The sequence below is a fragment of the Prinia subflava genome, chromosome 8 (genome assembly GCF_021018805.1).
Source record: "Prinia subflava isolate CZ2003 ecotype Zambia chromosome 8, Cam_Psub_1.2, whole genome shotgun sequence".
Classification (NCBI taxonomy): domain Eukaryota; kingdom Metazoa; phylum Chordata; class Aves; order Passeriformes; family Cisticolidae; genus Prinia; species Prinia subflava.
In genome coordinates this window covers 20,845,913-20,861,937 of record NC_086254.1, presented here as the reverse complement: position 1 = coordinate 20,861,937, position 16,025 = coordinate 20,845,913, and the positions used below count along the sequence as shown (strand labels likewise).

General features: G+C 51.8%; 1 protein-coding gene across 1 annotated transcript in view; it reads right to left on the bottom strand.

The window, feature by feature from the left end:
• MYO1D (myosin ID) overlaps window positions 1-16,025 on the bottom strand; it is a 160,659-nt gene that overhangs the window by 70,979 nt on the left and 73,655 nt on the right. Inside the window, exons 17-19 of the mRNA XM_063404055.1 lie at window positions 3,518-3,741; window positions 1,850-1,994; window positions 1,280-1,384 (exon numbers count right to left, since the gene is read on the bottom strand). Of these exons, the coding sequence (XP_063260125.1) occupies window positions 1,280-1,384; window positions 1,850-1,994; window positions 3,518-3,741 (474 nt within the window). The remainder of the gene's footprint in view (window positions 1-1,279; window positions 1,385-1,849; window positions 1,995-3,517; window positions 3,742-16,025) is intronic.

Sequence of the window (16,025 nt, the reverse complement as noted above, 5' to 3'; positions counted from 1 at the left end):
GGCACTTGTCTGAAGGCAGGAGGGAACAGGATAAAGTGTGGATCTGTGCTTCAGGAATCTGCTTTGTCCTGTGCTTGCACAGGAGATTGTCCTTGAGAGCTGAACCAGGAGCAAGAGAAACACAAGGACTCAACAGCTGGAGAGCTGCATAACAGCAAACAAGATAAAACCCCCACACTGTGCCCATCACACACAGCCCCCAGTGATTCCCCTCACCATCGTTCCATTCCCATCCAAACCCACAATTCCCATCATCACATCTCTAACTACTGAATATTGTCCTTCCTACAGTTATCCCAGTTTAGCCAGAAACTGCAACTGGAATCACTTCATTAAATAAGTTAGAAGAGGAATTATTTTGTTTTCAGCCCAACCTGAAAAAAGCCAGGGGAATTCTGCATTTCCCTGTCTCTCAGGGAAGTTCAGCCCAAGAGCTGTGAGGTTGTAAAGAGGAAGTCTGGATTCAGACTCGCCTGCTCTTCCTTAATCCTGACACCACCACTCACCCAAACCCCTCACTCCAGCAGTGAACCCCATCCTCAGAGAACGTGGTCACAGCAGCACCAAACTCCACTGAAATAATTTTGCTTCAAAAGCAATTAGGGATTTCTGTTTTTATAAACACGATTCACTGTTGGATAAACAATACAACTCACTACCGCTTGCAAAGTTTTATTATCAAGTGGAATTTTGTGCTGCAGAATGAATTGTGTAGATCTGCAGAACCATAAGGAGTATCTGTGCATGTGGGGATCAACTGCAATATTTACAAATAAAAAGAATATACAGCTTAAAAACCCCTGACCATCCATAGCGCTGGCCTGCCACTAAAGTTGGGTTTGTCTGTAAAAATTTGTTTGTACAATTCAAAATCTCCTTCTCTGACAGATCTTTCAAACCAGCATCCTTAGGAGATACCCACAACAATTAAGTGGGTCTAGTTTTTTCATTAGTTGCTTAAAACTTCCAACCAAATTAACAAAAAAACCCAATCTGCTATGAAAAATGTCAGACCCAAACCAGTTCTGCAGAATGAAGTCATGAAATCATGGAATGGTTTGGGTTGAAGGGTCCTTAAATTCAGTTCCAACACTCTGCATGGGCAGGGACTCCACAGTTTATTTGTGCCTCTGACACGATGAGGCCCCAGCAGCCACCCAACCTTGCTCCACCCAACAATCCCTGATGCGGCCCCCTGGAAGTGCTCTGAGCTGCTGTCCAGGCATCCCCAGGGTCTCTCTGGTTTCCCTGGACAGCCAGGCCCCCCCAGCCCCGGTACCTTGCGCACGTGGCAGGAGAAGAGGATCTTCATGTACTTGTCCTTGCGCTTCAGCTCGTTGGCCACAGGCGTGAAGGAGCCGGAGCTCTGGGGGCTGTCTGGTTTCTGGAAGAGCAGAGACAGGCTCAGGACTCTCCTTGGGCTGAAGGAAGAGGGGCTGGCAGTGGCACGGCTGGGACATGGCTCCCCCCACCCTTCTGTGCTTTGGGAAAGCAAACCTTGACACACCAAAAAGCTCCAAGGAAGGATGGAGTAAAGGGAAGCAATCAAACCTGCCTAGAGAGAATTTCTTTGTTCCTGTTCAGTCTCTGCTGTTTTCCATCCTATCCAGCATTTTCATCTCCCAGAGAAGTTTGGCTCTGCCTGTTTGCAGAGCCAGCTGATGGCACTGCTTTAATGCTGCTGGTGCTGCTCAGGATTCACAAAAATCACTCCTAGTGCAGTGGAAGTCAAGGTTTTGAACCCACATAAACAGAGGAAATTTCCAAGTACTTCTCCTCCCAAGAAACCACCACTCATTTTCCCAAATTTCCCCTCTAAGTCCCCTGAGCCCAGGTCCCCTCCACTCACCAGAGCGATGTAGTTCCCCTGCCAGGCTCGCTGGAGGCCAATGTCAGCCCTGTGGCCCTTCAGCAGCTCCATGGCGGCGACCTTGGCCCTCAGCTGAGGGAGCGCCTCAGGGGGAACGCTCCGGATCAGCTCAGCCGCTCTCCACCTGCACAAAGCAAGGCCTGGCTCAGCCCAGGAGGGACCCCTGCTGCCAGGGCAGCGCCACAAGGACACCCTCAGCGTCCTGCCTGGGCATTCCTAAGGCTGCAAAGGTCAGTTGATGGTTTAAAGTCACATCTCACCTCCAGCCCTGACAGGTCTGGGTGCCACACTCCCCATCCCACACCCAGGAGTCAACCACTGCTGCATCTGTTTGCAATAAAGTGTTTTGCAAGCCAATTTTTGGGCTTTCTCCTCTAACAGCTGAATTTGGCCCCTCAGTTTCAACTACACCTTGGAACAGAGCAGGGCAGCCCATCCATTGCTCCACACCCCAGCCTTCAGCAGCAGCACCACCAGAGCTCCAGGATTAATGTTATAGAAAGACTTTCTAGCAACTAAAATTCTGTAGTTCTGATAATTGAGCTAATTCTGAAAGCAGGACTCTCTCCCCAGACAGGCCGTGGGTGGATGGATGTCTCTCCTGAAAGAGACAGCTGGGGAAAATAACAAAGCTGACTTGATCTAGAGCTACTGAAACCGCCCTGCAAACTGATGGCTGGACAGGAGGTCTCTGAAAGCCCCTCCAGCCAACATTTCTCTTGTTCAGCCACTTTCAGAAGTCATAATTTCTCAAACTGGGATTGTAACTAGTTTCCCTACAGCTTTCCAGAGAAAAAAATCACCAGTCTTTAGATACCAGGAGGTTTAATGAAGGTACAAACACCTGTTCTGCACACAGAACATGGGTGACAAGGGAAACATTGCTCATTTTACTGCAGAAAAACACTGGTTACTATGAGAAGTCTTAAGGAAATCCAGAAGATTCTTTTTCTCCTCCCTCTCATCCAAGAGCAGCTGCTCTTTCTTTTCAAAAATAACTGGAAAGGCCAAGAAGGGGGCAAGGAGGGAAACACAATGTTTATCCCATTGGATGTTTATCACAATGGAACAGCCTGGCCTGGTAGAAGGTGCCCTTGCCCATGGCACGGGGTGGAACTGGACGGGCTCTAAGATCCAAACCATGCCGGGGTTCTGTGATTCAAAAATGAATCTTTGGATCAGAATTACCTGCGCGGTCAAGGGCACGAAGCTAGCGACACCCAAACCACGTCCCTCAGCCGGACATCGCTGGGACAAGCAGCGGGTGCGACACGGGGTATGACACGGGGTGTGACACAGGGTGTGACACGGGGTGTGACACGGGGTGTGACACGGGGTGTGGCAAGGGGTGTGACACGGGGTGTGACACGGGGCGTGACACGGGGTGTGACACGGGGTGTGACACGGGGTGGGACACGGGGTGTGACACGGGGTGTGACACGGGGTGTGGCAAGGGGAGTGACACGGGGTGTGACACGGGGTGTGACACGGGGCGTGACACGGGGTGTGACACGGGGTGTGACACGGGGTGTGGCAAGGGGAGTGACACGGGGTGTGACACGGGGTGTGACACGGGGTGTGACACGGGGCATGACACGGGTGTGACACGGGGTGTGACACCGGGTGTGACACAGGGCGGGGCCGTACCTGTGGTAGATGTTCTGCAGGGCCTCCTCGAAGCGCAGCAGCACCTTGGGCGGGGCGGGCCAGGGGATGCGGCGGCCGCGGTCGGGCAGCAGGCGCACGTCGCGGAAGCGCCGCAGCACCTCGCGCAGGTACGCGCGCACCTTGTGGCGCCGGTAGTGCCGCACGATGGTCAGCGCCGCCCTCGTCCGCCGGTAGCGCAGCCGTGCCAGCGTGCCCCTCCACACCTGCAGGGGACACACGGCGGGCCCTCAGCAGGGACAGCAGCACCGCTGTTCGCCTGCCAGACCCCTCCTGTGCCACCCATTCATCATTTGATTTCAAGGGAAGGGACTTCCCGGTGCCAGGCAAATTCAGGTAGAACGTGACTGAAAACATTGTGGTTATGGCTGAGAGCCCCACATGGAAAAGGCAATGGAGCTGTGGGAGCAAATCCAGAGGAGGCCATGGAAATGATCAAATGGCTGCTCTTGCTCCCCTCTGCCCTGGAGCCAGGCTAGGAGAGCTGGGAATGTTCACCTGCAGAGGAGAAGATCCAGGGAGACCTCAGAGCCCTTTCAGGGACTAAAGGGGCTCCAGAAGAGCTGGAGAGGGACTTGGGACAAGGGATGGAGGGACAGGACACAGGGAATGGCTTCCACTGCCAGAGGGCAGGGATGGAGGGGATACTGGGAAGGAATTGTTCCCTGGGAGGGTGGGCAGGGCCTGGCACAGGGTGCCCAGAGCAGCTGTGGCTGCCCCTGGATCCCTGGCAGTGCCCAAGGCCAGGTTGGACAGGGCTTGGAGCAGCCTGGGATAGTGGAAGGTGTCCCTGCCATGGCACAGGGTGGATCTGGATGTGCTTTAAGGTCCCTTCCAACGGAAACCATTCCACGATTCTGTGCTAACTCAGAACAATTATTGAGAAACAATTTTAACTCTGACTAAAAAACAGATTGCTGTGAAAATATCCTGGGGAATATCTGTTCTGGTCATGTGTAGTAAAACTATCAAATATGCAAACCAAAGAATGTTCCCCAAACTTTGGGTATGGGGCCCTGCTCCTGCAGTGTCACTGTGAGTTGTGTTTATGGCTGGAGAGCACCACAGACAGAACTCACAGCAGCTCCTGGGCTTCTCCTGGCACCCCCAGCCAGGGAAACTCTGGGAGATGGTGCTGGAAGGCTGCTGCAGCGCTGACGTGACAGTGACAGTGACAGTGCACGGCACCAGCTCCCAAGGAGGAGCCCCGGACAGGAGGAAGGAGGCAGGTGCTGCTTCCACCCTGCAACCACAGGAATGGGCACGCCCAAGCACCTTCCCCAGGGATCCCTCCCCACCTACACTCACGTCCAACACAACCCACCAAGCAGAAGATTGTATTTTTTTTCCTTGCAGAATTTAACTGGAAGGATAACAAGCCTCCTGTACCTGCCAAGAGCCTCCCTGCTCACCATGGTCCTGTCACAGACTTTATTTTCCTCTGAGAAAGATCCCACAGCACTGCTGATGCACATCAAGCCTTCTATTTACAGAAGGATTAATTAATTACCCAAGGCAGTTTTCAACACGACAGTTGCTTTGTGAAGCTGATGTCAGAGGTTCTCCTGACAGTTTCACTGACAATCCTGCCATGCAGCCAAGAAAGGCTCATGCAGCAATCAGTACAGAGCTGTGAGAGGCTGCTCCTCTCTAGACATCCCAAATTTAAAGAGAAACACAGAGATTTTGGGTCCCAAAGCCTTCAAAAGCAGAGAACTCTCTTCTTTCAACCTCTGTTAGAGTCCTCTCTTCTCATTCTCCTTCAGCCTTGCTGTCCCTGTGGGGGATGTCTCCCATTCCCTACAGACACAACCCATGAAGCTCTGGCAGAGCCTGGGCAGTTGCTTGAGCACCCAGAACTTTATGGAGCATCAAACTCAGCAGTGGAGCCCACTTCTGCTCTCACGCACCAGAATAGAGCCCAGACCCTGCACAATCCTGCCCACATAGAATCACAGCATTATAGAATGATTTGGGTTGGCAAAGACCTGAAAGATCCTCCAAATTCCATTCCCTGCCATGGCAGGGACCCCTCCCCCGTCCCAGGCTGCTCCAAGCCCTGTCCAGCCTGGCCTTGGGCACTGCCAGGGATCCAGGGGCAGCCACAGCTGCTCTGGGCACCCTGTACCAGGGCCTGCCCACCCTCCCAGCCAACAATTCCTGCCCAATCTCCCATCCAGCCCTGCCCTCTGGCAGTGGAAGCCATTCCCTGTGTCCTGTCCCTCCATCCCTTGTTCCAATTGCCTCTCCAGCTCTTCTGGAGCCCCTTTAGTCCCTGGAAGGGCTCTGAGCTCTCTCTGGAATCTCCCCTTCTCCAGGCTGAACATCCCTTCTAGTGGAAGGTGTCCCTGCCCATGGCAAGGGGTGAGACTGGGTGGTTTTCACTGCCCCTGCCAACCCGAACCACTCTGGGTTCTGAAAACAACCCAACACACCCAAGGTGACTGAAGGCAACGAGCTCCACACCAGCCCAGCCCTGCCAGGGCCACTCTCCCAGGGAGGCTGTGGGAATGGAGAGCACCTCAGTGGTTGAGGGAAGAGCTGGGGAAGCAGGGCAGGATGTGGGACAATGAAGGGAAAGGCGAGAGCAGGAAGCACAAAAGCCACAGCAGAAACCAGCAGTGTTGGACTGAGCACAGCAACCAAACCCAGGGAGCTGGGACTGCAAATCTCATCCCCATGTGCAGATAATATAATAAACAGATAATAAACAACACGTTCCTTATTTATTTCTTGAGGCTATTAGACAGAGAGGAGGCAGCAGCCCCTGCACACGTGCTGTGCTCAGCAGTCACTGCTACCACACTCAGTTCCACTGTGGTTTTAGCTCAGATCTGGTGCAGTTTCAGCCATGCAAAGGCCCTCAGAGCCGCTGGGAAGCTCAAGGCTCAAAGCTTCCTGGCTAAACCAGATTTGTACAAGGCCTGGATTTCACCCAAAGTGTATAAGGCTGGATTAAAGCTGACATTTCCCTGTCTGAGCGCAGAGCCGGCTCTCAACTCTGAATTTGACAGAATCACCAGCTAGGATCAAAAAACTGAGCTTCCAGAGAGTACTGGGGAAGTTTTTTTAAAGGAAAGCAAAGAAGATTTGGATTGCTTGAGATAGTTAACCATAGACTGAAGAGGCACAAAATGTACCTGTAAGGTATGTACAGACAACAAACAAAATCAACTGAGCAAAACCCTACTGCCAACTTCTCGTTTTTGAATTTAGTAAGAACAGAAATGAGGATCAAAGGGCTCCAGGCTGCAGTGAAACAGTCCTTGGGCATTACAGAGGATCTCAAGAGAAGAACACACACAGCAAATCCATGTAAGCTGCTCAAGACTTTGCAGAGCTTCACTTCTGTCAGCTGTTCCCTGGACCATTTCAGACACAAAACAAGGTCTTGATTTTGCTTCCTCGGGCTGGAAGCAGACATGCTGTTGAGGGAAGTCTCTCACTGTGGTTACTTTTTCCACCAGTCAGACATGCCTGGAACAAAGGCTGGAACAGATTGCCCCGATGTTGTATCAGCTGCATCACTGCAGAAATTGGCTTCACAGCAAGAGGTGTCACAATTGTACAAACACTGGCCTCCCAAATCCAATTATCCAGCCCAGGCATGCCCCTGGCTACACACACAGCAAACTATTAATGAAAAGCATGTTCTCAAATCAAGTTGTCATAACTAGAGAACCCCCTGCCAGTGAGGACCTTCCATGGCACCACGGCAGCGCCTCAAAGGTGAGGAAACAGTCAAAGGGAAGGACAAACTTCTCACAGGGAATGGGGGACAAATATTTTTTAAATTAACTTTTTCTGCCTTGGTGGTTTTGTTTTCCACTGCAGGGCTTATTACAGCTCAAAGCAGCCCCTCAGTAATGCTGAGCTGTCACGGTGACGTGGCTGCCTGATGGACTCATGGAGCCTTCCAGAAACATTGAATGTTCGATCCCAGGGATCAGAGGAGGTGTCAAAGCAGAGAACTCCCTGCTGGGCAGGTACTTTGTGTAGCTGTGAGCAGCAGGACATAGACCAGACAAACAAGGATCACAGGATCTTGGAATCACAGGATGGTTTGGGTAGGAGGGACTTTAAAAATCATCCAGTTCCAACCCTCTGTCTTGGGCAACCTTCCACTATCCCAGGTGGCTCCAAGCCCTGTCCAACCTGGTGGCCCTGGACACTTCCAGTGATCCAGGGGCAGCCACAGCTGCTCCGGGCACCCTGTGCCAGGGCATTTCCAGAACAAGCAGTTCCAGGATGCTGGAGTGCTCCTGCCAACTCACACCTTCCTCAGGTTTGAATATGGGGAGAGCTCTACCCAATGCATCTTTTCAATTCTCCCCCACCTCCAGTTCATAACTCAAGAGAACATTGAGCTCTGTAAAATGAAATTGAACACACCAGATTTCCAGAGGGAAGTTTCCATGGCCTGTAACAATTCTCCTGTTGCAAAGGCACTGCTCTGTTGTGTATTGGGGGCCAAGGAGGGCCAAACCCAACAGAAGGGTTTGTGCATCCAGGATTCTGCTTCTCTCCTTTATGCCTCTGCACCCAAGGTAGAGATCCAAGGGATCTTCATGTGCAGTTCCAAAGGGATCCAGCAGATCATCCCTCTGAGGCCTGACAGCCACGGGCACCTCCTAATTCCCACTTCAGTCCAGTCACATCCCAGCCAGCTGGGGCCTTCAGAACTTGCATTTAGAGAGTACAGCCAGAGTTAACCAGCCGGGGATGGCAGAGGCCTGTGTCATCCCTCCCACAGGCAAGAATAAATCCATACTTCCCTTTCCCCCTCCTCTGGCTTTCCCTGCTGGTTAACCTGATTTCCCATGGGAATGAGAATGAAGATCACCTTGTCCCTGCCTGACCTCCTGAGACTGCCCTGACAGCTCCCGAATCCCGAGCCAGCTCCCACCCAAGCTGACAGAGGAGCAGCAGCCTCCAAGAGGCAAAGTCCCTTTATCTTTTGGGAAAAATCAGCCACAGGGCAGAAGGAGCCTGAAATCAGAGTGACATTGCTGGAACGGCTTCAGCTCCAGTTCCAGAGCCATCTGCCTCCCCAGATCCCAAATCCCAACCAGCACACACAGAGCCACCGACTGCCAGCCAAACACCACAGGCAGAGGAGCCCAGGAGGGCCTGGCAGCTTTCCTGAGGGATGAGGAGGTGGAAATGTGTGGGGCACAAGGGAGGGTGTGGAGGATGCCATGGCTCCCCAAGGCTCCCTGGTTTGGTGACAGTTTTCCAAGTGACCCCTCGGTTGTGCCAGGGATCAGAAGCCAGCCCAGGGACAGAGCAGGAGCAGAGGGACAGGACAGGGGATGGATTGTCCCTACGAGGAGAGCCCAGGGAGACACGGCAGGGGAGGAAAAACCAGCAGCATGTGTTGATTCCTCAGTGTGAGCAGGCAGGGAAGAGCCCAAGAGCAAACCATGGACAAGAGCAGAGGCATAATGATGATTATGTTGAAAATAGAAAGGAGTTTTTTTGGCTTAAAAAAAAAACCCCAAAGAGCACCATAAATCAAACAAACCAAACAACATTCCCCCATCCAGCCCCCACCCATGGTCTCTCCTCACCTCTTTCAATACCTTTGCCTTCTCTATGCTTTGTCATCCTAAAATTCAAGGGAGGAAAAATTAAGAGGGAAATTGAAATCAGGACTAAAGGGCTAAGAGAGGGATAAAGAGAAATAAAAAGGTTGGAAAAACAAAGTCTGAACACAGCTCAAACTCCTGACCATTACAAAGAAATTACAAAGAATATTTATTTCTACAGCTGCTCCCAGTGAGGGAGTTCCTTGCTGTTCCTTCTTCACTCTCCAGAGACCTCTACCAATTCCACAACCTTTTAAATGGGATGTTTCATAGAGACATCAACCATGAACCCCAAACCTCAGTTGGAAGGGACCTTCAAGCCCATCCAGTCCCACCCCTGCCACAGGCAGCTTCCACTATCCCAGGCTGTTCCAAGCCCTGTCCAACCCAGCCTTGGATACTCCCAGGGCTGGAGCAGCCACAGCTTTCCTCCAGTCCCTTTCATTCCCTCAGTTAAGGCCACCCCAGAGGTGGAAGTGACCCTTGAGGACATGAAAAGCTCCAGACCAAGGGATCTCCTCCCGCACAGCCCTGGGTTCAGTGATCCCAGCAGTGTTCTGAGGGATGATCCCACTGCTCCCAGCTGCTTTGGCAGCTTCTGAAACAGGGGCTTGCACAAACAGCATTCAGCCAAAGCAAGAGACACATCCCAGCTTAAGGGATGCACTGATTTTTTTTCTAAACAATGTTTAATTCACGTGTTTTTTGATTAAAAATTAATAAATTAAAACTCAGATGAATGGCAGGGGAGATCTGAACACACCTTTAGAATCTATTTTAAAACCTCATTGAGCTTCTAACAGAGTTTCTAAGATTAAAGAAACCTCACCCAGATCACAGCCATCACCTCAGCAGAACATAAATCCTCCACACCAATCTATGAGTTACAGCCTTGTCTGAAGGCTGTTCCATGCTCTGAATGTGCCATTAAAAAATACAAAAAAAAAAGGAAGAAAGAAAGGAAAACAATTAAATGGGCCTTGCAGAGAACAGAGAAAGCCAGCAGAGCAGCCAGGGTGGGCCCAGGATGCAGTGATGGCTTTGCCTGTACATCTCCCATGGAAAAAGGGATAATCTAGATTTGACCTAGATGCTGCAATCCCTGCGAGTGCAGAAGAAAACCCACATAGCTCCCAATCCAAACACATGAGCAAACAAATGCCCAGGATTCAGCAAACAAACCCAGCTTGGCTAAATTAAACCCCAGAGTTTTATTTTGGAGCAGTTTTGCAAGGAAACAAACCTTGGAAAACTCCTCCATTCCAGCTGCACCACAAACACCTCCTCCCACCACCCTCCTTCGGCCCAGCCCGGACTGCTCCATGATCAATATTCCATGTGCCCCAGCCCATGGTTTGTCCTCCAGGCAGCCCAACTGGTGAGAATCAAACAAACCCCACAGTCCAGGCAGGCACGAAGCTCCCTGCTCAGCTCTGAAGGCTCTCACATGGGCAAGGTTATTAAATATTTCTGTGCCAACACACGTGGGCCTTGGAGAAACGCTCCCATCCTCAGTGATCCCAGTGCTGCCTGCTCCAGAGGGTCACCTCCTCACACAGCAGGCTGTGATGGAGCAGCTCAGGCCTCACTCACAGCCCCAGTTTGTGAGCTGCCTTTTCCCAGTTTGAGTAAATGAGGATCCCATAAAGGTTTGAGGCAAAGGGTTTAAATCAAAGGCTCCCTGTTCTCCCAGATCACCTCAGAGAGCAGCGAGGAGCAAGAGCTGCTGCACTTGCTGAGAGCTGTTCTCACTTTTCACAGAAGGCAGCTGAACAACGCTCATTCTATTGCTTTGCTAAATGCAACAATATTCCACAGGCTGGAAAGAGAACAGAATCCCACTCCAAGATTAATTAGCTGGCACTAACAAGAGTGTGTTCAATAATGAACATAAGAATCAGCAAAGGAGCCACACTTCAGCAGGTCCCAGGTGTGGGATGCAGCCACATCTCAGCTCCAGGCTCCTCCTGCAGCTCCTTCTGCAGTTCAGCTGCAGCTGCAGCAAACACTCCCCATGCTCTGGGACAGGGATGAGGTTCCCATCCCTGGGAAAGCTCCCAATCCCCTCCCCACATCAGCTGCTGGTCCATGGGTGCCCTTTGTGGTGTCCCATGGGCCTGACAGGGCACCTCGTTAATTTTGGCTGCACCCTGCAGGATTTCCTGCCTCTGGCACCACTGGGAATCACAGAATCTCCTGAAGGAGTCCACAGGGATCATCCAACCCTGCACAGACACCCCAAGAACCCCACCCTGTGCATTCCTGGGAGCGCTGTCCAAACACTCCTGGAGCTCTGGCAGCCTCAGGGCTGGGACCATTTCTGCTTCCAGGGAAGGAAAATGTGGTGGATTTTTAGCCTCAGTGCTTTCACTGGAAGCAGACAGGGATGCTCCTGGCCCAGGGAGGGGGAGCAGCACAGGAGGAGCCGTGGGATCAGTCGGTGTCAGTGCAGGGGACAGAGCCAGCTCTTCCTCCTTCCCTCCACCTGGTGCTGGCAGCTCCCAGCCCCTGCTCCTCAGGAAGGAGCCACAGCATCTCCTGTCACAGCTCCTCCCTGCCAGGAGAAGGAGAAGACAATTTTTTATCAACAGATTATGGGAACTGCAAAGCTCCAGTGTCAGGGAAGCAGAGAAGTTTCCAATCACCAGAACAAAGCTGCTGCCATTAAAAGGAGGCAGGAACAGTCTCTCATCCCCTGAAAATTCAAGGGAGAGTTTTTCATGTTGAAGGGATTGAACTACAGGCCATTTCCTCACCTTCAGTGGTTAGTGCTGGTAAAGGCTGCAGGGACAACTAGAAGCACAGAACAACCTCCAAACTTGCAGAAATTAAATTACCTGGGACACTTCTCATGGGAAGAGAGGACAGAGAAGGGATGTTACAAATGTCCACAGAGACGTGCAATCACAGAATGGTTTGGGTTAGAAGGGTCATGAAAGGCCACCAGTTCCACCCCCTGCCACAGGCAGGCACATCTTCAACTATTCCAGGCTGCTCCAAACCCTGTCCAACCTGGCCTTGGGCACTGCCAGGGATCCAGGGGCAGCCACAGCTGCTCTGGGCACCCTGTGCCAGAGTGTGTCCCCACCTTCACAGAGAGGAATGTCTAATGTCCAATATAATTCTCTCTTTCAGCTCAAAGCCATTCCCTCCTGTCCTGTCACTCCCTGCTCTGGAAAAGGCCCTTTCCAGCTTCACAGTGGGAATGAAGCTGCAAGTCCCTCTCCATCCCCCCTTTCCTCCACAGCTTCCAGTCCTGAGTGAAATCCTGCTGTGCTGGTGCAGGACTGAGCAGGTGTCACGTGAGGCTGGTGCCTGCAGGGACCCAAACACCGCCAGGTCCCTCCCTGCAGGGTCCAGCCGAGCTTGCCAGAGGTGGCTGCAAAACCCAAAACCTGGTGGGACACATCTGCAAGGTCATGGAAAAGAGAAATCCAGGGGGTGTTGTTGAATGGAAAAACCCATTCCCAGCTCACGTCACCCCGAATCCAAATATCCACTGGGACTGAGGAAGTGTCCAGGAGAGATGGTGCACCCTGGCCCTGCTGCTCTCGAGACACTGCCTGGATGTCCCTCTTGGAGACACAACCATGGTGTCCGTGGACCTTCCATGTGATGGCAGCTGCAGCAGCCTAAAACCTGTGTGCACTGAGGGAAAACCCCTCACCCACTGAGGGAAAAATCCTACATCTATTGAGGGAAAAACCCTCATTCATTGAGGGAAAAACCCTACATCTATTTAGGGAAAAACCCTCACCAACTGAGGGAAAAATCCTACATCTATTGAGTGAAAAACCCTCATTCATTGAGGGAAAAACCCTACATCTATTTAGGGAAAAACCACACATGTATTGAGGGGAAAACCTTACATCTATTGAGGGAGAAAAACCAAACCAAACATCTATTGAGGGAGAAAAACAAACCCTTTATCTGTTGAGGGGAAAAAACCCTACATTTATTGAGAGAGAAAACCACACCCTACACCTCCTGAGTAAAAACACCCCTGAGTGAAGCAGTTGAGGATTCAGCTCCATCTCTGGAGCTGTGGCAGCCCTACTCTGGGGAGAGCTTTTCCAGAACAAAGCAAACACAGGGAAACCAACCATGCAAAGACCTGGGGAATGTTACACAAACACCACTAAGACACGCTCTGCTGCTGGGGACAGCAGTTTGAGTCATGGGGAAAAAGAAATGAAACCCCAGAATGACAGAACAGCTGGGGCTGGAAGGGCCTTCTGGAGATTACACAGTCCAACCCCCCCGGAACACTGCAGCTAACACAGATCAAGCACTAAACACTTATTTTCCCCTCAAAGCCCCATAATGAGCACAAGTGACAAACTCCCTTCCAGTGACTGATTTATCCCTGAGTGTCCCGTTGGGAATGAAGATCCACACAGAAGTGTTCTTGTTACGGGTCCCCCTCATGCGACCCTGGTATTTTTGCTGTCTCCTGAAATCCAGATCTTTCCCAACTTCTGGTCACTGACCCCTAATTGTGCTTTTTGATCTTTTTTACACCACATTGGCAGCTCTGTCACAGCTCAAAACAGGCTTAAATACACTTTGAGGTGCAGCAGATCAGAACCTTTGAGAAGGTGGAAAGCTCAGGCACAACAGAATCTCATTCCCTCCCATGATATCAGTGTGGAAGCATCAGCAGCAGGGGCTGAATCTGCTCTTCCCAATTTCCCTGTGGTACACGAGGATGAGCATGGAAAAAAATCCTCCAACTGTGAAAGGCAGAGACAGAACCTGGAATGATTCACAAGATCAGAGCCACCAAAGGCTGGTTTAGCCAACTCATCAGAGCACAAACGTTCCTTCTGATGCTGGCAACAGGCTCAGGGAAGAGTTTGGGATTTTCTTTGTGTTTTGTTTTCCTCCACCTGTACTGGAAATAGTAAGCCAAGCTTTAAGGTGACTCCAAGAGCCATGAAGCTCCAGGTGTCCAAGCTGGGACACCAGACCCTGGAACAGGCTGTTTCCCTGCTCTCCATACTCCGCTGGACTGTATTTTACAGTGGTGCACACTCACAGCACCCTCTCTTCTCCTCTCTTGCTCAGCAATAATGGATATTTACACTTCTTTAGGTTACAGAGTGTTTCCACAGCATTTCCTGGAGCAGAAGGACATTAAGAAGGTATCCAGGTGTCTCCAGGCATCTGCTCCTGAAAGGGCAGGATCCAGCTCTCCTGCTTTTCCCCCACAGGCAAGTCCCCAGGTCTGAAGGACCATTTCTCTGAAGGCAGCTGAGCTGTTGTGGGGCTAAACTGGCAGAAAATTCCCTCTTTTCTTTCAGTTTTTTGGTAAGTGGTAAAGCATTTTTAAAATGCTTTGGTGTTTTCTGGCATGGGAAGGAAAATGTGGTGGATTTTTTGCCACAGTGCTTTCACTGGAAGCAGACAGGGATGCTCCTGGCCCAGGGAGGGGGAGCAGCACAGGAGGAGCCGTGGGATCAGTCGGTGTCAGTGCAGGGGACAGAGCCAGCTCTTCCTCCTTCCCTCCACCTGGTGCTGGCAGCTCCCAGCTCCTGCTCCTCAGGAAGGAGCCACAGCATCTCCTGTCACAGCTCCTCCCTACCAGAGCCTCTCCAGATTACAGCCTGGGTCCAGGATACAAATCCACATGTCATTAGAGACGTGTTCCCGCTGATAGCCGGGATGCACAAACACAGCCTCAGGATGGAAAAGCCTGGAGTCCAAATCCACTGCAGCCCTTTTATCTGGGTCACTGGCCCAAGCCCCCACTGGACTGCTTCTGTCCCTGCATAACCCGACAGGAAACACCCCCTGTGTCCACGGAGGAGCTTCCCTGTGTGGCTGAGGCTCCCGGGCGTGCCGGGCTCCCAGGGCTCGTGGGGCTGGAGAGGGAAGGTGGAACATGAACGATGACACGGAACGATGACACATCAGCCACGGCTCTGTGCTGCTCTCCCTGCGGGCTGGGGAATGTTGCCATGGTGATGGCAGCTCCCGAGCCTCTGCAGAGCCCATCCGGGCTCCACAGCCGCGCTGGGATGCCCAAGGACACCTTGGGATGCCCAGGGCAGGTCCCAGGGCTGGCAGTGCCCCTCCCGGCTGCCCTGTCCCCCCTGCCCCCCTGCTGCCGGGCTGTGCCCCAGAAGGGGCCAGGCTGCACCCAAGGACGTTCCTCTGCCTCCGTGCAGGCAGGAAGGTTTGGGGAGCGATTTCCATACGCAGCTGTGCCGGCCTGATAAAATGACACGGAAATAGTGCAGTAAATTATAGTGACAGGAGCCATCATCGGCACAGCCCGCACGTGCCGGCTGCCCGGGCTTTCTTCCCGAACAAAGCTCTGCTCTGCACAGCTAATGAGCCTGTGGGAGCCTTTCCAAGGGCAGCAAAAGCAGCAGAGCTTCATGGCAGCTTGTTGTTTTTTTTTTTATTTGCATGATTAACATTAGAGCTGCTCCATTTGCATTCAGAGTGACAATCACAGAGCTGGCAGGAGCACAGGTACAGCAAATAAACCCTAAAACACCACATGGAGCAACCTCAGCTGGGGCTTCTGGAGTGACCCTTTGATGTGACGTCCCTGCTGCCATATGGGGTTTGTGACACTGGACACAGCTCTCACTTGCTGAATTCTCCTGGAGCCAGCAAGTGGCCACGGCTAAATCACATCACATCTGCTCACTGACTGCGCTGGGGCAGAAGGAAAATTACAGCCTGGAATCTCACTGACATTTTACCACAGGCAAAAAAAAGGAGCGTGAAAGATAAATCTAAAGGTGAAGACATCCCAGAGATGTGGAACAAAAGAAAGTGAAATTATCTATTTAAACTAGAAGATGGTTTTAATTCAATTTAACCAAACTCGTGAGCACCATTACACAAAGGCAGCAGCACTGTTTGGAGGGTTAAGGGTCACTGGATGA